The following is a 24,319-nucleotide window of genomic DNA, read 5'->3' as shown; positions in this document are numbered from 1 at the left end:
CTATAGTCTCTGAAACTGAAAGAGTGAAATGTGAGAGATTTCTGACCAGTGGAATATAGGAGATTTCTGACCAAATTTGATGATCTCTCTGCAGACATTACAAATCCAACCAAAGTGATTCCTGTCATCAGACATGTCTGTGCGTTGTCAGAATGTGTGATTCATATCCTGAGGTGTTTTTCAGAGTGCGTGTGTATATGAGCCATGGAGCCAGTTAGGTGCAGAGTGCTTTCTCCCCACAGGCCTAAAGGAAGCTCGGTAATTGCTTTCTCTCTCTCCCTCTCTCTCTCTCTCTCTCTGTGTGTATGTGCCCGCATTTGCAGTCTTGACTAATTTAGTGACATGTTGGCTGCTGATTCAGCTCAATGTCTCTGGCTTTTAATGATGCGTTTTGAGTCATTTTATGCAAGTTTCATTAGCTGACGTGAAAAGTCCTCCCTCTGTCATCAGTCTGAAAAATCAGGCCTATTTGGTGTTTCAGTGAACTGTGTTTTAATTTTTTAAATGGCATCTGGCCCACGGATAATTGAATTTACCATAACAGCCCCTGCAAACACCATATGCCGTTAAAATCTTTTCTTGGTTGCAGTATATACCATGAGTGCTTGGAGACACTTGTGCACTGATATGACAAGACCGGTCCAGGCTGTTCACGTCCCCATGATCTGGTGATTGGATGAAGACAGATTGTATGCAACAGGCTGCTACATGTTGGGTTTTGCAGCTTATCAAGACAAATATACGAATATAACTGCACATGAGCTCAGGGTGACAAAGTGATTATAGAGGCTGTCCTTCAAATAGATTCAATCTCAGTCTCGGTGACGATCAACATCCTCCTTAATGAAGAGTCCTCACGCAAAACAGTGAATCCTCACCAGCTCCATAGATGCTGCTCTGTAGCTGACCCTACACAACACAAACAAAAATCTATATTTTCAACAGGAATCTATTATTAAGTATTATTTAGCGTCGTTCACTTCAGGTGTCTAAACCTCCATGGTTTGCTGCCATGTTATGAGGCCAGCGTTATCTTTATTTTCAGCAGGAGGGGACTCAGACAAATAAATTCCTTGATTAAGCCTACAGCACGGCCAGTTGAATTAAAAAAAATATATATGTAGCATCCTATAAATAATAAAAAGTACATTTTCCTCAACTTGAGCTATGTGAAATTCAGGCTTCCATGGTAGCCTCTCTTCCGAAATAACGATCTCCTGTGGCGCACCCCTTCCTACTATCCTTGGCTTTTGGATGTAAGTCAAAGCTGTGGAGTTGACAGAAGGTAATCCCCACCATGTGAGGCCTCGGCCCCAGTTTGGAGGCGGGGTGTTATTCATTCAAATCTGCCGGTGCTATAAAAAGAGGGGAAGTTGCAAGTAACCCAACTTCAACCCGCAGGATCGTAGCGCAGCGCAAGACCGGTCGAGAGGTTATTATTATAAGCCATGATGAATACTGTTAAGGCTGTTAAAAATGCAATAGTTTGTCTTGTTCTGCTGCCTCGTTTTCTGATGGCAGCCGTAATATTTTGGCTGCTTGACTTTTTATGCATAAGGAAAAGGGTATTCTTCAGGATGAAGGAGCAGGAGGGCGATGCCATCGATCCCCCGCTGTGCATATCCGATTCCAATCGCATGTTCAGCTTGGAGTCGCTCAAGGCGGTCTGGCACGGACATAAATTGGACTTTCTGAAAGCAGCGCATCTCGGACACGGAGCGCCCAACACCGAAGTTGTTCAGCTGGAGGATCAGAGGCGCAGTCGGATCCTCGATTACGCAAAGGACAAGAGACCGCTCATCCTGAACTTTGGCAGCTGCACCTGACCACCTTTCATGGCGCGTCTGAAGGCTTTCCAGGGGGTTGTGCAACAGTATGCAGACATAGCAGACTCTGTAGTTGTGTATATAGAGGAAGCGCACCCCTCCGATGGCTGGATGAGCTCTGACGCGCCCTACCAGATTCCCAAGCACCGGTGTCTGGAGGACAGGCTGAACGCCGCGCAGCTGATGCACCTGGAGGTCCCCGGCTGCCTGGTTGTCGTCGACAGCATGGAAAACTCCTCCAACGCTGCGTACGGAGCTTACTTCGACAGACTTTATATACTTCAAGATGGGAAAGTAGTTTACCAGGGAGGCAGAGGACCTGAGGGGTATCGAATCTCGGAGTTAAGAGACTGGCTTGATCAATACAAACAAAAGCTGGAAAAATCCAGCAATGTAGTTATTGATGTGTAGAAGAATTTTGTTCATTTAGAGCTGCTGTGAAAAATCAGTTGAATCTCCACATTTTCAGTATTACAACTCCACTTAGATATAATTTCTGCGTCAGATATACGCTGTCATTGGTTTGAATTTATTTATTTATTTGTCATGGCTGCATTTAAATCATTTTGGTAGAAAGAGATATACTACAGTAGGCTCGTTTCATATTGGACATTTAATTGAGTTACATAGACACCCTTTTAGGATCCAGTCCACCCTCAAAAGGTTAGTTTGTTTGTACCTTTGTGAACAAGAGTAGCTTATTATCTGTGACAACGTTTTTGTTTTTTATTTCTTATTCTAGTGTGAATGCGTCTAAGGAATAAATCAGGATTGTGTGTGAGTGTGTGAGTGGGTGTGTGTGTGTGTGTGTGTGTGTGTGTGTGTGTGTGTGTGTGTGTGTGTGTGTGTGTGTTCGTCTTTGGCATCACCCTGCTCCTCAGTATTGTTGTGAAGTTCGGTTTTTAAACGGATTCAGTCCAGAGAGCCGATACTGATGTCTGTCATACTGAGGATCACGGTGAACACGCTGTCTTTTGCCCTGGGCTAAACTGTTTTGTAAATATTGTTCACTTTCATGGATATATTTTTCATATAATAAAACACTTTGATCTACTTCTCTATTGAATTATTATTTGACCAAAACTCTTTTCCTGTGTAAGTTGTGTCTGGAATAGTGGCATATTTTCTCTTTCTCAATGCACTAAGAGGATAGAAATGTAAAGGTTTTAATTTGGTCCCTTGGTGGTGACCTAAATAGCCAGGAGGAAAAAGGGTAAAGAAGGATATATACACAATTCCCTGCGCATCCTAAATAAAGCAGATCAGACTCTAGCGTCCACTGGAAATGTCCCTCATGGGATACCATTGTTCAAAGTGTAGGCAGAAGCAAGCAACATGAATACACCTTTCCCCCCTGTTTTTAAATAAGAATGAGTGTTGTCCTGCAATCTATCAGCTTGACATTTTCTCCTTGAATCACAGCAAACTGGAACATCAAATAGAGCATTGGGCTATGGGCGAAAGTGAAATAAAAGGAGGACAGGCTGTCAGAGGAATATGTAGGTGTTAGAGATGATACAGCAGTTCCTGCACCTCTAATTTCTGTGATGATCTGCTATAACCATCAGCACAATCCACTTGTTCTTATAAAATCATGCATCCCAACAAAATGAGCTCCCTTTAATCAATAAACTGGCCTGAGCTGCTTTGAAGTCTGTTGACCAGCCTTTCCCCCCAATGAATTGTTAAAATTTTAATTGTTTTCATTTAACATAGACGTGCTGCTGATTCAACATGAGACACATGTAATTTAAAAAAAAAAAAAAAAAAAAAAAAACAATGACGATGAGAGTAACAACAGCAACATTAGTAATCTGTCAAGGTGAGATGTGCTTTGAGTAAAGGGGCATTTCAGCAATAATTAATCTCAAAATGTATTCCTGCTGTCGTTGGTGCAATTTATCATAATTAATTAATTATCATCATTGTTAGGCATTAGATGTAGTCATATTTTGCATTGCTTTGTTTTGGATTCCTAGGAAGCACTAACTATTCAGGTGCATACATTGTTTTTTTGTTGTTTTTTTTTTCTCTCCACAGCACCTTTGTAGGCTTTAGACCTCTTATAATTAGATAAGGATAATCACACTCTATCCCATTACAGTGTGCAACACTAAACTCAACGTTCTCAAGGCTTAGCACACAGTCTGAGGTGAAACAGCAGTTAAAAGTAAGGAGGTTAAACTGCATACCAATTTCACCCATGCTATCATTTTAAGAAAATTAATGAAGAAAGTGATTTAAAAAAAAAAAAAAAAAAAAAAAAAAAAAGCACTAATATAATTAATGGCATTATGGCTGGTGGGTCCAATGCTGTTTTTAAGTAGTTGTCATCTGAGGCTGTTTTTCCAGGATGCTCTTTTTTTTATACTGCAATTTTGTGTTGAATCATCATTCCCATGAGCTACCACTACATCTGAAAAATATGCCCAAAACACTGTGAAAGTCACCATTTTAATCAAAGTGCCATGCTAGTCTAAGTTGTGTAATTTCTTAATTTTCCTGAAAAATGATTTCACAGAGCCTTAGGATGCTGTCTGCAGCTGAAGGAGACCCCCTCCAGAGGCTGCATTAAGACACAGTGGAGATGTAATGGGGCAATGCCTCACACAGAAATGACTCGGGAAATGAGATCTTAACACTGACATAAGACAGAGCAAAATCTCATCAGATGGGTTGGTTCCATGCAGTAATCACCCCCAGCTTTCAAAGTGTCATTTTTCTCACGTGACTTTGGAATAGAGCCAACACCACCTCCAGCGAGGAACTGAACCAGCAGCTGAGACAAAATCACTGTGGGTAACATAATGGGCTTTGAAAAGCAAAAGTATAATGACAACATAAGGATACTCACTTCTTAATGCTGAGGGAAAAAAAACACTTATGCACAATATCATCATATCAAGAACATCAGGCATCATTTTTTTTTTTTTTTTTTTTTGTATAACACCATAATGCTGAATCTAAGATGATACAATTAAATTTCCAGTCTCCCATGACTAATCCTCAGGTGTTTAAGTCTCATTTAAAACAATATTCAAGGGCCATTGCTTATAAATTCTTGCCTTCTTCATTTTCTTTAAGAGCTGCAGTAGCCAATGTGGGAAGCTGTCAAATGTATTCAAATATGTTCTTAATCCATCTAAATGGAAAAATGGGACTCACCTTTCATCTTCTGCCACAGCCACATGTTTTGTACCATTACCAGTTTAAATTCTTAAATCCAGTGTAGTCAAGTTAAACTTTTTCCTAGTGAAAAACACTAAAAGTCACATCAAACATCAATATTTTTGTGTTTTCTTTGGATCCTATTTGGCTATGAAGGCCAAGTTCGATTTTAAAGTGCTTTAACCTCATAGAAATGTAACCGAGTTTGAGTTCATGTGGTTGTTTCACCTTCTCACATAGAGCCACAAACAAGAGCGCTCTCAAACATTGAGACATTTTATGTCAGAATCTATTTAATGCACTCGGGTTGAACTTATCTGTGCACGTTTTTTCACTTGTTCATACAGTATGATGTGCAAGTACAAGTCTTGTCTTGCATGTGAAAATAATTTATGTAGTTTGATTTTTTTTCACTCATTCAAACATTTAAATTTCTTTGATAGGATCTCTTGTACACATTAATGCATAGAAATGTGTTAATGTATTTAATGCATTTAATGCATTACAGACAGACATTTTTCTTAAAACACTTAAGACTCTAATTTGCCTTCATAGTTATGGCACCACAGGAGATCAGGTTCTTGCAGCTTTAAGTCCTGGGCCAGTAGATGTGTGTGGTCCCAGAGGCAGGAGTCTTAACGCCTGCAGAAACTTCACTGCTGAGGTCTGTTGTGTCGAGCCTGTCCTTGCCACATAAAGTCCCCATATGGTGAAATATGTTGCTCTGGGGTTCAACAACATTTTTCCACATAAAACCTGCACCATTGGGAGAATTAGGTTCTGGGGGGAAAAAAAAAGAAAACGATTGCATCCCGCTACTCCCTCCATGTTTTTCGGACACTGAGGTATAGCCATTCCCAGTACCTGCACTCCAGTGGGGGAGAGAGAGAGAGAGAGAGAGAGAGAGAGAGAGAGAGAGAGAGAGAGAGAGAGAGAGAGAATAAGTTAAATGCTATTAAAGAAGGTGCTGCTGGCTTATTGATACCTGACTGGTGGGATATTTGTACAGCAACTGCCCCTCACTGATCATCTGGAACACATCTGATACACATGCACACACATGGTGTATTTATGTGCAGCTGACAGAAGACACAGGGTACCTGTTTTGATGAAATATTGCTTTTACTGTATCCATGTGCACCCCTGAAAAGAAAAACATGAGCAGAATGCTTTGAATCTGGCTCGTTGCCATCGGCAATTCTCCATAGACGTTTCATCTGTCAGGGAAGTGGTGGTTGAAAACCAGGGTTTAAAGGTCACGGGCTATAGGGAAAAGGACTTTTGCTCTGCTGTGTTGTTTTAAGACTAGGGGGGAACATTCTAGACCATAACAGACCTGCTAAGGTGGTATTTCAGCCTCTCTGGTCAGCTTTGAAGGAAAGGGCCCCTCTCTCCTCAGGGTAATAACTCTACAAATGAATGACTGGTGCCGAGGAGGCTGGGCCTCAACAGGTCTGTCATGTAGGACGCATAAAGTTTTCAGGAAAACCTGTGAGGCTCTAGCCATAAGCATACTCCTTTAGCATTCTTTCATCCCAGCTAAAAGTCTGAACATTTTAGTATGGCTGTGGCTCATCAGCCAAGTTGCAAAACTCAGTAGCCTGACTTTAGCATTGTGAACCAGTATCCAGGGTGGATTTCTAGGCATATACAGACACATTTTCTGTTGCAGAACTGTAACTGTTGCTAATGAATGAAAGATCATACAGGAGGAAGAGCTCGAACACACTTTGAGCCAAACTGTCTCAGTGTATTCTCACTGGAGTAGGTCAAGCACATGGGATGACATCACAGATCATGTAAGACCTCCAGTTCCAGCTCTGGGAGAGACCACATTATATTCACAAGAGTTGATTGAATTAGCCCTGGTCAGAGGAACAGCATGTGAAATTTGTTTTAGAGCTGATTTTCTCTTTAGGTCATTTTCATGGCAAGAATTCTCACGACAAGAAAGCCAGGTTGTGCAAGGCAGGAAGCATCTTCCAGGAAAGCTCAGAACGGCTGCAGGTTAGATAACTTACACCGTGTAGAGCTATTATTTCAGCTTCAGCCACTCAGCCCTCACTACTCATACGTTTACATAAGCACTACCTGATATATAAACCTACTGGACTGGCCGAGATTGCAAGGTTGCTCCTTGCAGGTCAGGGTATACATTATAATCCAGGAGGAATTACATTGTCATTTAATAATGCTCCATCAGTATTAGCAGAAGTGTACTTTGTAAGAAAAAAATTTAATATAGACAAAAAGAAAAAAAAAAGATTGTAAACAGTAAACTGAAATAATACAGTATCACAGAAGTTTGGCTCTATTATATAGAGGGGTGCAACACTCAACCTGACTCTTGCAGCATTTTGCATTGTTGCTAAAGAGAATGGCAGTGAAATGAAAATCAAGACACAGCTGCAGTAACATCATAATCGAAAAATGAACAGCAACGCTTATTTTTTTCATGTCATTACAAAGCTTACAATCTTGTTCTCTGAGCTTGTGGACGGTGCTGTGGGAGTATGTGGTGGCAGGGCAGCTGCTCAAAGCCTTATGGAGAGAGAGTTGTAGGTGGGTATTGGGGGGCCGTATCCCCTCTCTTATTTGTGATATTCATGGACAGGATTTCAAGGTGCAGCTGAGGTCTGAAGGATGTCCAGTTTGGTGGCATTAGGGTGGCATCTCCGCTGTTTGTGGATGATGTCATCCTTCTGAGTTTATTGGACAGTGATCTCCCATGTGCACTCGAGTGATTTACAGCTGCATGTGATGCAGCTGGAATGAGGAGCAGTACCTCCCGGTCTTAGGCCATGGCTCTCTTCAGGTAAAAGGCGCTCTACTCTGTGCATGTGAAGGGTGGCTAGCTGCCCTAAGTGAAGGAGGTCAGGCATCCCTGGGCCCTGTTCAAAAATGAGGGTGAGAGGAATTGTGAGATAACTATTGTTTAGGCACACTGCCTGCAGTAATACAGGTGCTGCATCAAATTGTGTCGTTGCAAGGAAAGCGCATCCATTTACCAATCGATTTTCATTCCAGCAAACATTTATAATGACAAGATTCACATTGTGACCAAAAGAGTCGAGTCAAGCAGCTGAGACGGGGTGGTTCACCTCACTCCCCATGATAGAGTGAGGAACTTTGTGACCCGAGAGGATCAAGACGTTTGCAGCCACTGCTCTGCAGAGGAGCCAGCTGAGGTGGTTTGGTCCTCCGGTAAGTGACCAGCAACTGGTAGGAGACCTTAGAGTAGACCCAGGACACGCTGAAGGGATGACATCTCCCTGCTGTTATGGGATTGCTTGGGGATTCCCCAGGAGGAGCCAGAGGATGTTGTTGGGGGAAAGGATATCTGAGCCATTCCATGTGCCCTTTGCCTCCATGACCCTGAATCAAATAACCTGTTAGAGATTGGATAGATGGATCATTACAATGTCAGGAGCACAGCTGTGTCCACAGACTGTATTTTTCTTTTTTTCATTCATGTTGTAGTCTGCTGTACGTGTGTGTGTTTGTGTGTGTGTGTGTGTGTGTGTGTGTGTGTGTGTGTGTGTGTGTGTGTGTTCGTGTGTGTGTGTCTGTGTGTGTTTCTTCGTAATATGTGAAAATATTCAGTTATTAACAATTAGCTGTTATAAACTAACGGTTCTTTCACTGCAGTGTTATTGCTCCATGTTAAAATGCCATGCCCTGTCTCCCTTTAGATGGATGACACCTGGTGGTTGTACTCTGACACTACATGACTTTTCACTTACTGTATACTCAGGGGCTGTTGAACTGTTTTTATCTTCCTACAGGTTGAATTGAAAAATGACAGAAGTCTACAGCAGTTTCCCATTGTTTTTTGTTACTACATTCAAAACTTCTATAAGCAAATAACTCATGCTGATGATAATGTCCGAATGAAATGTTGCTTTTACTTGTACCATAAAAAAAACTGAAGATAACAACTGTTGACCACAAAGAGAAAAATACAAAAACAGAGATTGTGCAGATTTACAAGTGGTATTTTTTATTTATTTATTTATTTTATTTTTTTATTTTTTATTTTTTTCAGATAAGAATAGTTCTTGACAAGGCAGCTTTCCACCCTGGCAGCTGAAAAAGGAGGTGAGATGCATCTGTTCTCAAAATTCAAACATGACCTGACACTAGAATTTCATTTGGACAGAGAGGATGAATCAGTGGGCTCTAAATTAGATTCCCAATTTATGGTGATGAGACAGGTGTATTTTTACATAAAAATCTCGCCTGGTGTAGCTTTAAAGCTGCATGTGTCAGTGATAGACAATGGGTGCCACAAGGTGGAGGCAGAGACTATTCTTTGGAATAGGTCTGCCTTCGGGGACAGCCTGCAAAGTGCAAGTGTTGACAGAATCACTTCTATATTTCAGTTCATGATGAATGAGGTCGCTCCGGGGAGATTTTCATTAAACATCACAGAGAAGAAGAGCAGATGTTTCACCTCTCAGAGGAAGTAGGGTAACAGACCGTGCACTAGCATAGGTGGGTAGTGGTGTATGTAAATATGGAGGTGGGATGAAGAGCACACTGGCTATAATTCATACCTATTTTAACCTGATGTGTTGGTCTCTGCCTTGACCTGATTTTTGTCTTACCTCCTCATGTTAATGAGACAGTAGCTTTAGGACATAGAGACAATGTAACCCTGGCAGGAAGGCAAAGGAGTTGTGAGCATTTGAATGTGAAGGAATGATGTTAGGTTATGTTTTTGCTGTACAATAACAGGGAGCTAGCGGAAGGGTATTTTATCCAATCCCTTCAGCATATCCACCAAATCACTGTAGCTGCATACATCAGACACTAGAAAATCTATTCACACTTGTAACATGAGGGGATCCATGAGCATAAACAAAAAAAGCTACAATATCCAAAAGACCTTTAATATTCATGGGTGACCACAAAGGCTTTGTTAAGCAATGTTTCAAATCATTCCAAAGAAGTAATGCTGGAAATTTGTTATGGCTGGTAGCTGTTGTGCAAAGAGCAGGTGATTAAGCAAAAATAGATGAGAGGGAAACTGAGGATGACTCAGGTTTGCAAAGATACTCAGTTCTAATTGGATGTATTGCAGTGTTCAATTAAGCATTAAAAGTGGCTTACAGTGGACAGTGGGGCAGTGCAACTATGTGCTTTTCAAAGCAGATGAAGGAGCATCAGGAAGGACTGAGAGCCCTCTGAATTCCATCTGCAGATAGAAACCACTGCAGCCTTTTCAGTTGTTCAGTTTTATATTTTATTACAAGGAATGAAACACAACAAAGCAATATCTGGCCAAAGCACGATAACAAAGAATCTATAACAGTAACAAATACTGATAAGTACTGCATGGTTCCAGTGTGTAGCTTAAAGTAACACAACATGGCACAAACACAAGGTAACAGCCCTGTCACCGTTGAATTATGGCAGCATCTAAACAATGTTAACAGCAATTTACTGTGGGGTGAACTGCAGGTAGTAATGGTGAAATTTGTCATTTTGAGAAAACAAAATAGTGTTCCAACTCTAAAGCCACAGTGATCTTCAAATCAGCAGCAAATGAACCTGACTAAATGCAAAATATTTCATCACACGTGAACAGCTATCTCAGGAACGATAAAAGAAAACAATGAGTAAACTACAAATACTGCAAGTACTGGAGGAAAAGTAGCAATGTTGGGGAATATGAAAAAAAATCACAAAGTTAAATCACAAATAAGCTTGAGTCTGTTCGATTAATGAATGACGAGTAGATATCCATGACAAATGAAAAGGAGAGAACAGCATTGCTTGAGAAATCATGATTTAGCCAGTGTTTCCACATCAGAGTGAACATCTTTTAAGTTTTAACCGAACATCTAAACTGAAACATCTATAGAGAAAGAAAACTGGATCAAATTTGGCAGACGGAAGTACATCTAGGAACATTTGAAAGTGCAGCCCTTCATCCTCCTCCTTCATCCATGTAACAATATGTAACTGATGATTTTATCTGCATTTACAAACTCACAATATGCATTATATGCATTTATTATGACAAGTCACAGTATGTAAGATATTACTGCTTACAATAAAATATGACTACCTACACTTGGGTAGCAACTTCAAAATTAATATCACAATTTATCTGTTTATTTACTAACAATGCAGAAAAGTAATCTAGCTTTCACCTTTTCTTTTCATAGCTACTATTAATTCAGTTTCATTACTCATACTGTGATATTAATTGATGACAAAACACATTACTGTATATGAAATCAACTTGTGGCATAAAGTAATGTACACATTATAATCAGAATTTCATCATAGATCCATGGAGGGATATCAGACAATCCTTCATATTCAAAAAAAAAAAAAAAAAAGCAGCAAGGAAATTCTGTAGTGATATCTTCTTACAGTCCATCAATTTTGTTGATTTTATTTGATTAGAGATTCCATGGGAAATTGTGCAACCGTATTATTTAAGGGTACATTTACAATCCATTGGCATGGCTGTCCATTCTGTCCAACAAACTAACATTAAAAAATATTCCTCGTAGAGCTGCATGGAAGAGTGTTACTTAGTGCTATTTCACACCTCATAATCACAACTGTACAACAGTTGTGATATTTCATTTTGTTGCAAATTTTTGGCTTTTATATTAAAGTCCTTCCAGAGGGAGAGACAAAAAGACAGAGAATCTAATCAGATGGAGGTGTAGTGTGTCCCAAAGCTGGTGAGTCTAATTTTCTCCGGCAGGATGATGTTTACTGAATGCTCCTGCTCTTCCTGGCTGTGGCTGCCTGCCTCTCTCAGCAGGTGTTCCCTTTGCTGCCGAACAAGCTGGCTGTACTTGGCATTAGCCAACCATGTTTCGCAGCGGCCAAAAAACACGATGCCTGTGGTACCAAGGATCACCAGGCAGGTGAGAAGGGCCAGCATGCCAAAACAGAGGAGCTGACCGTGGGTGATCAGGACGCCCGAGGAATGAACCGTCTCCTTTAGGGTGATCTTAAGAAGGTCTCTCTCCGGGGGTCTGAGGAGCTTGTGGAAGGCGTGAGCTGGGAGGGAGTAATGCTGTGGAGTCAGTGCAAACACTCTGTGGTCTGGGTGTCTGGCAGGCTTGGATTTGGCCTTTGGTTTGTGCTGCAGAGAGCAGGTGGGACCTGTAAACCATTTCTGGCAAATGCACCGGAAGGTTCCATCAGGTTGACCCACACATATGCCTCCGTTGGCACATGGCCTGTCGGCGCAGGGAAAGAGGCTGGTGGTGTCGTTACACGTGAAGCCAGAGAAGCCGTCGGGGCAGGCACATGCAAACGCCAGGCCGTGGTTTGTGCAGTTGCCACCATTGAGGCAGGGGTTGGGCTGGCAGCTGTCAACGTTGATCTCACAGAAGTCTCCGGCAAATCCGGGGGGACACACACATGAGGTGTACTCCACTGAGCCGTCGGCGTCGGAACATGTACCTCCGTTCTGACAAGGAGAGCTAGAGAGCAGAACAGAGTGATGTCATTACTGGAAAACATTCCAGTGGGCTCTGTAATCAAATGCACAATATTATTATTACATTATTTATTACTCTACATTTTTATTTTTTTAATCTCAGCGGGTCTGGAAGTATTGTGTTTATCTAATTTTAAACAAATGTGAAATCTGCACCAACAGTGAGGAACAAAGGCGGGCTTCTTGTTGCCTAGGTAATTACTGCACCCACATGCTTAGCGTAAGTGATCAATTCCAGCAATGCCTCACAAAGCAAGTGCACTGATGAAAAACCAAGATTAAACACGATCAATATCTGTTACAGTAGCGTATGTAATCCCACAGCCCCCACTTTCTATCTGTCCTCATGAATAACAATTCTAGCAGAGGATTTAGACATCTGTGGTTCCTTATAGTGGAGCTGATTAATGAAACAACAGCCTAAAAATGCAGATGAATTCCCCACTTGTGCTAGTGATTTCTTGGTGTCTTTCAAAGTCAATAACGGGCCAGCCTTACAAAGACCTAACACTGGTGGGGTTCAGCGTCTGGAGGACTGTGTCAGCTAGCTGCGTCCCTAGAGAGTCTTTTACAGGAATCTGATGTGCAAGCAGCTTACTCCTGCACTGATCCGTCTTGCCAGTGGAAACACTTGTGGTGAGGCATTTTCTAGAGCTTAATTACACTTATTAATTAAGATAGCTGCTCTGATGCGTGCGCTGATACCCATTTGTGAGGCAAAGTCCTTTCTTCAGGTGGCAGTTTTCTCCAGTGTAGCCATGAGGACAGATACAGAGGTATCCCCCCTCCCCCGTCTCAATGCAGGTGGCATTACCAGAACAAGGCCTGGATGAGCACAGGCGAGTATCTGTGAAAAAAATAAAAATAGTGCATGCTGTTTTTAGACGCTGTGTGGACTCTTTCTCCTTCTTCTACAATCTCTCCTTTTGCTCTGTCTCACTTGCTCACTCTCTCTGCTGCAGCATCTTGTCACCAAGACCAAAACTGAGAACAAACCACAATATGGGGAAGCAGCTCACATACCTCTCCACAAAAACAGAAAGAAAGACATACTGTGCTTGATGATAAGCAGGTCAAACACAGCCAGGAGCTAGAAAATATTTTCTTTTTAATCTTCCTTCTTACTGTCTTTGCTGGAGGGGAAGCAAGTAATTTATATGCAGACATGTAAGATAAAATAATGTTTATTTTTCAACTCCTCCTTGTACACCTCAGTGTAGTCAGACACTACAGGCATATCACACCACAGTGCTTGATTTGACTACAGCATCTGCTGAAATGGAAAGGTCTCTTTCAGTTATCCTTTAACATAACAATTCTCACATTATTGCATGTTGACAATGCGTAACATCTTTGATATTTTGAAGAGTTTATTGTATGATTTGCTCAGTGGCCCATGGCCAGAGTATGTCATTTTATTATTCCATGATCATTATCTGGTCATTTTATGCTCTCTGTTACACATGGCCTGAGCCCCTGTTGTCAGAAATGACCACAAATATTTTTGACCTCTATCACATCTCTGCTATGTTTATTCCCCAAGACGCCAGCTTTGTTCAGCGGCAACCTAAATTCTTCCAAGCATATCCGAGGCATCCAGTCGACTCGCCCTAACCTCTGCGTCACCACGTGTTATGAGCTGAGGCCGTCTGGGGAGCTAAATTAGACTCACCTTGGTCACACTGGCTGCCCACCCACCCGTCTTCACAGATACACTGCCATGCCTTCTCACAAGTGCCGTGCAAACAGCCAGGGAAGGGCATGCACTGGTCGCATGCCTCCCCCTGCCAGCCTGGTTTGCACCTGTAAAACATGTGGGACCAGCCCAGGGTTATTAATATACCTCCAACAGGGCATTACAGTCTTGTGTTTGTGTTTCGGATTCAGGTCTATACCATGAATGGCACAAGTAGCCTATTGGTAGCAAATGGGAGATCAGAGATGCGTTGTATCCCATTATACTGTGCTCCTTCAGTAAAACACAAAACATGAACAATTATAGGACAATTATTCTGGCTGGAGAACAGCTTGCCTTTGCCATGCAGATAAACCTTTCAAACTGTGCTGATCTAACACTGCAGGCTATATCACCAAACGCTTTGTGCTATCTGTTGGGGAAACACTGCTTTTTACACACCAAACAAAGGAATGATTTAGCAGTTGATTTAACACAACAACGCAAGCCACAAACAAATCCACAGAAACAGAAGGATCCAGCTGGCCGGATCATTTGAGCATTTGGCTGTTGAAGTATGAAAACGGCACTTATAGAAATGAAGGTGCAGAAAATCACACGGCATATTCCATTTGTACAGGAATCTAACGTCGTTTCAGTACCTGCACTTCCCTGGCTTCTCACAAAACCCATTTTCGGCGTTGCACCCTGCGCCGCATTCCCAACCTTTGGGGGAGAGAGAAACGACACAGCATGCAACATGTTTGCATCCCAAATCAAACAACTCATTAAACATTCAGCGTCATAAAATATTCATTCGTTGTTTTCTTTTTCGCGCGGTGAGTAAAGTAGTTCAGAGAAGAGTTTGGTTTTCATCAGCTGACTTTCATCTCCGTGTCGCTGCCAATAACTCATCGGTACCGGACTGATCAAAACAAATCAATCAGATTACCTCTGGCGATGCCGCTGACGAGCAGAATCAGGACCACCGTGGAGAGATGCATCGTAATTTCGACCAAAGCCCTGCTATTGATCTTTCTCCTGCAAAATAAACATAGGTTAAGTCGCCGGGCTGCGTTTCTCTGTGAAGAGGGGAGCCTTTTCCATCTACAGGGGATCACATCGCTCAAAAGTTCCCTTGCGAAAAAGAACTACAGTGTTATTCAAATAAAATTCCAAGACATCTGCATTAATGAATATTAGGCTATCGAGGCAGCATTGCTGTGGCATATCATGGATGAAAAAACAAAACATTATAAAGTCTCTAATGTCACCCAAAGACCCACTACGCGTCCGTCCATGAATATCGTAGGAATATTAAGATGGTTCTTCACAAGAGGTTTACCAGCTCTTGCAGCTGGCGCACCTGGACCGTGCGTAAGATCCAAATATAGGCACCAATTACGCACAGGCATGCGGAAATAAAGGAGACGCGTTTTAAAGAAAGTCTCACAATATCTGAAAATGACAATCAAATAAACTTGAACTAATTACCTGGAGGCATCATTATCACATGGCCTTACCTATGTCGCGCTGGCGCTCTCGATCCAAGCGGTTTGGTTCATATTTGACTGACTTTTTTTTTTTTTTTTTTTATCCCAGCCGTGTTGCTATTCGGAGTGATACCACAGGTACAGAGACAGGGCTGCTGAAGGACCAGAGGTTTTGATGGGACTGCTGCTGTATCCTGCAGCGTCCCAGCGCAACACGCTCCTCCCACCTCAGCAGAGCACCGGGCTGACCGAAACTACTGCTTGGATGCAAAACTATGTGCTTGGCTTTTTCCAAATGCATCACTTTGCACATGGGTATTTAGGTGTATAAAAGCCAACTCTTCCAGGGGCGTTGACGTACTTAACCCAAAGATGTAACAGGCCTATTATTTGCCACCAACTTCCATAATCGTTTTGGTAATTATTAAATCGAGGAGAGAAAAGCGTCCCTGTATGCTTCACTATTTAAACATGTATATTTTAATGCATATCACCTCAAAGTACATTTATTACAATTTCTCTTTGATTTTTGCTCTCTAATGATAAAAACTGCATGATCATATGTAGACCTCCATATATTTTTCCAAACCCATCTCACGTCTACCTTTTTACCCCCAGTGCATATGTTTAATATTGCACTTATGCCATCACTTATGATATACTTTTTTTTTTATTTTTTTTTTTTTATCATAGATCAGTATATGCCAGAAATAGGAACAGAATTATTATTCCATGACTCATTTTGAATATGTGGTATAAAGATAGGGTAAAAGCCCTTTTTTTTTTTTTTTTTTTAATTCCCCCTTTTTGAAACGATTTCAATGACTTCTCTTACACAGTGCCTACCTGTCATACATATTAACGTCCTTTTCTATTCTTGGTCTATCCACCTCTGTCCCCAATTCTCCTTTATCCTTCCCAAGGGCAGCAAATGGTATTTTCCTTCCCAGCAAGCACAAGGCTTAGCCTAAGGGCCTAATTATGAGTTTTTCTGCTCTCAGACATTGTAGGAGCCGCAACAGAGCTTTAGACATTGGTGGCCGAGCATCAAGGGAAATCTTCTCTGTCTTTCCAGTCACTGTTTCATCTCTTTCCATAAGAGCTGATGACCTACATGGTTTCATAGATGCACCACCTACACCAAGCCTGATGTGTCATCTGTTGTATTGTTTTGCTGGTATCAGTGAAAGTCAGGGTGAATGTTGTATGTCTCCTTGTTGTGTGCAGGGTGAATGACATGCCAACACAGGCAAATCCACACACACAACTCTGAATATTGCCAGTTTTCATGCTTTTTCTTGCATAAAAGAATAATACAAATCAATCATCATTCTAAGCAATGTTTTGGTATAAAACAAGCGTATGGTTTCTACATTTTTAAAGGCACATATATGAATGTAAATAATAAGTGAAATGTGTTTTGAGTGAAGCGAGTGCAATTCTGACAGACAGAAAGAAACAGGGGCACACGATATAAACAGAGAGGCTAGACAGACAATCAGATGTGAGTGGAAGAGAAATAGATCGCTCTCCTCAGATATAATCTTATCCCTGTCTTGTCTCAGCCTGGTTCTTATGGGTTTATTTTCAAACCCACAGAGACTGCTTCTTTGACAGAGCTCATAACCAGGGATAACATGGCACTGGGATTCTCTGTCTGAGCTACCCGCCAGATCCACATCACCCAGGCCTTTTAATGAAATGTCCAGTTTCTATGTGCTTTAATAAAGTGAAGGAGTCACCCATTGATTTTTATTGTTTTTTTCTTTCTCCAAAATTGATCTCATCCATCTCATCTCACATCTGATCTATCATCTGGCCCTGTGCTGCACACTTCATGTTTAAGTTAGGCATTATGGATCAGTGTATACATTGTGTATGTGTGTGTGTGTGTGTGTGTGTGTGTGTGTGTGTGTGTGTGTGTGTGTGTGTGTGTGAGCATGTGAGTGTGGGTGCTGTCAATTATATGTCTGACAGTTGAAGGTTAAATTTGGCTCCTATCACCTCATTCCTTCTTTTGGGTGAAGGGGGAAGGGAGAGAAACTGTACACTGTGTGCATATGTGTCTGTGTTTTCAGGGGATTTAGAGGAGGATATCTGACAGAAATGTATGTCTTGCTGTTGATGTCTTGCTCTGACTCTTGCCTCATTTCCAGTAATTATGCATCAACAGGGAATGTGCATTTCACATGGTTTCATAATATTGCACAGGCGTTCTATCCCTAATCTTCATAAGGGTTAGTCCCACGCTGTGCAGTTTTCCCTCTTCCTCAAGGTGACCTATAAGCTCTGACTTAGGAAACATTATGTGCAATACACGTCATATATATCCATTAAGAGGACAGACTTCATTACAAGTCTTTTGGAAATTTGAATAATTTCACTGAATGTCTCAGCACGCAGATGCAAAATGTGAAAAATGGATCAGCGCACTCAAAAATCCCCCATTCAGTCAGGCTGAAGAATTTTATTGAGATCATTTCGTGGCAATATTCTCACATGGCAGAAATTGATTTGCAGGAAATGAATCTTGAACATTGAATACTAAACATAATTAGCTGGGTAATAATCCCAATTGGCTGCCCAGTTCCTCCCTACCCTCTGGCTTCAGGACGGATCATTAGGCAGGCAATCATGCCAGGTGGGGCTCAGTGCGACACATTCAAAAACATGATGTACAAGTCTGATCCACTCCATGGTTCCACCATGTACCCTGAACACACAGAAACAAACTCAAACACACACAACACACAGGCAAACACACACACATACTCATACACACATAATGCAGGCAATTACAGCCTTGTTTGCAGGCTCCGGTGGAAATAATCCAATGCAGAGTATCTATCTGTGTTCCTAATACAGAGATGAAGCGATAGAGATGAATTGTGTGGAAGTGATGAGACTAGTGTGCTGAATCAGAGCATCAGAGGAAGATGTGAAGAGTCTCATCACCTCAGGGGACACAGCATCACGCCAGGAAGTGTTCAGTAATTGACAGACAGAGGCCATTTTTTAGTCAATTTGGTCTCTTGACTCCAATTTTCATTGCCATAAAGATTTCATAATTCTCTAGGACTGCGCAATAGCGTCATTATGCAGGCTTCAGTCTTTCTGTCTCTGAGGGAGACAGGCAAAGGAGGGATGTGAGGGGATATGTCAGCTAATTTTATTTTCTAGCCTCTCAACTTTCAAGCACATAATTAGTCACAGAGGAGAAACCTGGATGTGCCTTTGGGGTTAAGTGCCTTTTTTAATGGCATGGCAAAGTGCATGGCAAAAGATGAAATTGCCTAATCAATGAAATTGCCACAAAGCTTTTGTGTTTGGCCCCTATTTCTTCTAGTGTCCACAGTGTCACTCTTACTTCATGAGCTTCAACAGCTGGGCTACCTGTGATTACCAGGCAGGACAGGGGGAGTTTTACCCTCTTCAACAAGGCCCTTAGTTAATTTGATGAATGTACCATCACCCATGAGTAAAAACAGCCCAGCTCCGGCAGGAAAATGAATGCCTGTAGCGCCACACATCAGACAGACAATGAAAGCACACAGAGGCCCAGATGCACTTGGATAATACATCACACTCTTTATTCTCAACATGCCGAGGAGAGAAAAACTACTTGTTCTTTTTTAGCCCAGGCACTCCTGCACAAATCTAGGATAGCTGAGTTCATCTTCGATTTTTCAAACACACCAAAATTTATGTCAGGTATAGCATGGAAAATCTGTCTCCCACTGACTGATGGAACGCTATACATTTTCCCGGCTCTGTCCAAAGGGCAGGGAGCTCGGTGGCCCCAGCCTGCAGGGTTCGTTCTCCTGGCAGAACTTCAATCACCTTCCACACCAGCTTTTAAAGCAGCACGCTTGTGCAAAATCTTCACGTTTACCAGTGATAAAAGAAACAGTTGGAAGGCAAAGCGACCAGTGCCAACTTCAGTCACTTGGCAGTTCCAAATCCTGTATGAATGAGTGAAAAAAAAAAAAAAAAAAAATCAAAAGGCAGGCCAAAGACGTGATAGGTGTTGTCAAAATCACCTGCAGGAGACCAACTGCGTGAAGTCGTTTACTTGTCACGTATTAATTCCAAGGTTCACTCTGAGGATGACTGACTGACTTGCACAGTATCTACAAAACATACACGCTGATATGTAGTATGAATAGATGTCAAGGTAACGTAACTGTCACCGGCTTAACTATCACTACAGTGCATACTATAGCTATATACACAGCATTTTTACTGCATTGCATTAGTGTTGCATCATCTAAGAACCTAGGTGCTGTGCAGAAAAGACTGTGATTAATCTTTTTCAAATACAGTGTTTTGTTTTTCTGCAGCATTGCCGTATATCAGCCTTTCTCTCCTGTTGCTAACTTATAACCATTTAATATTTTATTTTCTGCTGTATTATGTACAAATCGTTTTAAATCCTTCCTCCCTTAATCCGAGGCTAATTTAAATCCTGAAAACTTCTAGGCATTGAAATGCTCCTTATACTTGAAATAAGACTGGATGGCTTTGAAATATTCAAACCTCCCTCAAATGGTTTAGCAAGTAGGGAAGTGCACTTCCTTGATGGATTGTCTGTCAGCCGATATATTTTGTCAAGATGACCCTTATTGGCGTGGTGTCTCATGAGATGCAATGCTGTGTTGCTGACAATACAGATGTTCTGTTCTTTTTGGATAATGTGTACTTAACCTTAAAGAAAAAGGGCAATTTTGCTCTTTCCATTGCTGCCATATTAGATTAATGCCCCTGTTGTGATGGAAAAGAGCAAGGATCTGGTCAATTCTCAGAGTGAAGGCGATCTCAGGAGACTGTGGTGTCTTATGCAAAGGATGTTTATTGATACTCAGCTGAGGAGAACAGAGTCTGAGCACTACAAGTGTCAATACTGTGTAGTACCACACCAATTCTGAGGGTTGCTTAGTGGCATGCCTTATTAAAGGAGATATCTTACCTTAGTATGTTAGAGGTCAACAGCTCTGTGTTCATGAAAGGCATCAATCTGCCTGGCCTAGTCTCTCTGTATGTGGCATGCCTCAGGCTTACGCCCTTGGTGGCATGGAGACAGTATGTCTTATCAATACAGCACAAAAGGGCCTAATGTGACCCACAGCTGCAGCTAGAAAATTCCTTCACACTTTTTACAAAGTATTGATGATTTTTCAGAGTGACTAGTGCAATTTATTATTTAGCTATGATGACTGATGGAAATGCTTGCAAAGGAGCTATGCAAAGCCCCAAATCATGATTTTTAGGACCGTCCAGGTAGTCCAAACACATTTTGATACATGAGTTCTTTATCTCTGAGGGTGCAGACATCTTCACTCAAACTCACTATAAAGTTTTTTAGCTTTCATTGAGGCATTAAGAGCTCTTTTTTAAGCTGGGATATGCAACTGCATGCCTTCAGGGAGCATGTGTATTGCAAGTCCTGCCTTTCATCACCTGAGTCATACACGGCGACTTGTTTCTCACCCTCATGATCTGTGTTGGTTGAAACAGCTTCTTCCCCAAGGCTGAAGTAATGGCATCCATAAAGTCATCAAAAATAGTGAATAAGCCAGACTATTTGAGGCATATGGGCAATGAAACCAGAGGGAACTGTAATGGCAACCAAACTGATATTTGTGGAATTCACCATCTGCTCAGATGTGAGCCAGTGTGTCGATATGTTAATTTAATTTCATTAATGGACATAGTGTGGCCATTCATCTCCATAGCAACTGTAGGCCTTCATTGTTAGGAAGCCTTAATCAAGAGTGTGGGAGCAGATGGAGGGGACAGATAGTTTGTAAGACAGAGACAGAGAGTCAAAGAGAGAGAGAAACATAGAGGTAGAAGGCAGGAGAGGTGAAAGACAATGAGAAGTTATGAATCTATTTTGACCCGATGCCACCTTCACTGGATGCCAGTGCCAGTTTTGTTACCACAGGAACAGGAAGGTGATGCTATCTTTTGAGTGTATTGCGACCTGCCATGGCTTGGCATCATCCGTCCAGATGCAGCTGATGATTGCATGGATCTAACAGCATTTTATCACCCCGAAAAGGAACTGGGGTGTTAGATGAGTTCCAAGCCAGATTTTGTTGCTGGAAATTATATGGCATCCAAAAGTGGCCCACATACAGAGAGGGAAGAGCAAAAAGTAGTAATAAACACAGTAATGAACGCATGGGGCGAACCATCTTCTCCTCTTGCCTTTTTTTCTCCTTTTTAACACAGCACAGAGAGCAACGATATTCTTCCACAATATTGAGCAAAGCTTCGGTCGACTTAATGTAAACTGCCATTTAATGCCCCACAGGTGCAAGATTACATCACGTTTGTATTGCATCTTGTGCTTCGTCTGTTTTTAGGAACTTGACATTTTTATCTAAGAACTGTCTTTCCTTGATGGAATAGTGTGCAAAGGCAAAGGATTGTTGTTACTCTACAGTTTGACGAATTAATTCAGTTTTAAACCTTAATGCATGTGGGTGTGTTTATGCTCTTCTGTGTTAATGTGTGTGGCCTGTATGTGCTTGGCAAAGGAGTCTCTGTTCAAAGGTGAATGTATGCTAAAATGTTTGCTTGTTCAACTGGTCTCGAAAGCCTCTCGCCAATCAGAAACCTAGGATGGTAGCCAGGGAAATTGCCCGGGCGCTTAGAGTAGACAGCCAGGCACTGCGGTAAACAAATATCCAATCTGACAGACTGAAAAGGTAAATAGCCAAACAACACTCGCTGACTGAGTCCATCTGCAATGGAGTGGTTTCCCCCATGCTCTGATTCAAACTAGACCTTCCCTGGAAACAACCCTGGAATGTTTTATTTTTCTAGGCACGTAACTGACCTGTTGAGGTTAATTAATTTGTCGCTGTATATATCAAAAGTCTGCTGAACGTTTGACGCCTCAAGGACCCACTAAGTCCAAGAACATAACATAATTCTGCCTCTCCTCATAGAGTTGGCAACGTTTCCAACAGAGCTTCAATACATTTCTGCGGAGGCTACTCCATGTACTTGGAAGTGCTCCGCCGCCTCAACAGTGTTTCCATATGCCACTGAATACAATATAATGGAGATAAATGGTGAGGCTATGTCGCTCTGGCTGTTCTCCTCCACTGCCACCCCTCATTTTGATCCTGCACAAACTGTGGCCTGTAATTTTTCACTGAGCTCTACATGTTGCCGTAAAATAGGAACACAAACTCACCAGGATTGCAGACACAGAGGAACACAGACAGAGGGGCAAAAGCACAGACAGACAGACAAACAAAGCTCAGATCACTCATCCAGACAATTCAACCCAACGGTTTCCTGCAAGACTGTGTTACATTATATTTGGACTGTCCAGTGCTAATATGCAGTTTAGTATCAACTTTGTATCAGCTGAGCTTCACAATAGAGTTAAAGTACCGAATGTGTTGTTTTGTGTGTTTTATTAGCTTGTAATCAGATATTATAACCAAATTTTTAAAGTTGCAATATGCTTTGCTACATCCCGCCCCAACTCTTGTCACTCATCTTGATGATCCGGCTTGTCTTAAACAGCATCTTGCCTGAGGCTGAAGTAACAGCATCCATATCACATCCATTTCAATAAATGATGTTGTCAGAGATCCTCAAAGTTGGTTCATATTTTCCAGTATTCAAATTGTCCAAAAATATTCATGCTGTCTCGCACTCGCAGTTAAAAAAATGTATAAATGCGCAGCATCTGCCTGATGACCTTCCCTTATGTCTGTACAGAGTCTAATATATGACTGCTTATTTATTTGATTTTCTTCCTTATACATGGGTTTTTTGTTTACAAACATTACTGGGTGCACATGCATTCAAGGCACAAAATACCACTGGTCAAGGTACAAGATACATTTTGCATGTTTGTTTGTCTATCATTGCATAATTATATAATATGTGAAATGTTATTAACAATAGTTGACTCGTCAGTGTAGTCATCAGAAGTTTGCTATTCAGATAAATGTTTAGCTAAAAGGAGCTAGCCTCATCACAAAAACCTGGCTTGCTGATATGTCCTTTGAATTTTGCTCAACTTACCGGTTTTTGTAGTGACAACAATGCTACTTTCAGACCTGCCACATTTGAGGGAAATGTGCCAGCTAGGCCGACTGTAAACACACTGTACATTACATGAGACCCGTATAACAGATACCCAGGTCTGGAACAGTAAATAGCTGCCATGGATTTTATTGGAAGCTTAAATAGCGTTGACCGTGCTGATGACATAGGAAATTAACTCTCAGTGATGGTGAAAAATGACCAGGCCACAAATAGGTTTTAGATATGATTTTAGAAACCCAGAATATCTGTGTGCATACAAATCATTAGCTGCACATAATTATATAGTTTGTGGTCATGTGCAAGATAAAGATTTATGACACGGGATCAGAGTTTTGCATTTTGAGGGCAGAAGTCCTAAGATGAAGCCTGAAGATTAAGTAGATGCTTGGGTTTACATGCATCGGGACCTTACATCCTAAGTAACTGCATGTGCATGGCTGGGTAAGTAGGCAATCACACAGCAAATAATCTCACAAACTTTTACTCACTAACTTTTGCCAATAACCTATTAATGAGTGGTTTTTGCAGTTTGCTGCACAACAACTCCCTGTCATTTCTGACTATGGAGTTTGGCTTAGTTAGATATGTTGTTAGAAGTGTTGCTTTC

The 24,319-nt window shown here is 41.5% G+C and overlaps 2 protein-coding genes across 2 annotated transcripts; one reads left to right on the top strand and one right to left on the bottom strand.

Annotated features, from left to right (window-relative positions):
* The first annotated feature begins 1,386 nt into the window (after window positions 1–1,386).
* Window positions 1,387–2,883, top strand: dio3a (iodothyronine deiodinase 3a). Its single transcript, XM_030045269.1, has one exon. The coding sequence runs from the start codon at window positions 1,449–1,451 to the stop codon at window positions 2,235–2,237; it is 789 nt and encodes a 262-aa protein (XP_029901129.1). The 5' UTR covers window positions 1,387–1,448; the 3' UTR covers window positions 2,238–2,883.
* Window positions 2,884–11,667: 8,784 nt separating this feature from the next.
* On the bottom strand, window positions 11,668–15,698 carry dlk1 (delta like non-canonical Notch ligand 1). The gene is made up of 6 exons (XM_030044948.1): window positions 15,667–15,698; window positions 15,096–15,184; window positions 14,806–14,869; window positions 14,141–14,271; window positions 13,174–13,315; window positions 11,668–12,451 (listed from the first exon to the last, which is right to left on the bottom strand). Exons 2-6 carry the CDS (start codon window positions 15,145–15,147, stop codon window positions 11,668–11,670), a joined length of 1,173 nt encoding a protein of 390 aa, XP_029900808.1. The 5' UTR covers window positions 15,148–15,184; window positions 15,667–15,698.
* Between the last annotated feature and the right edge of the window lie 8,621 nt (window positions 15,699–24,319).

The sequence above is a fragment of the Myripristis murdjan genome, chromosome 22 (assembly GCF_902150065.1).
Source record: "Myripristis murdjan chromosome 22, fMyrMur1.1, whole genome shotgun sequence".
NCBI classification, from domain to species: domain Eukaryota; kingdom Metazoa; phylum Chordata; class Actinopteri; order Holocentriformes; family Holocentridae; genus Myripristis; species Myripristis murdjan.
The sequence above is the reverse complement of the archived record's forward strand: the minus strand, read 5'-3'. Positions and strand labels throughout refer to the sequence as shown.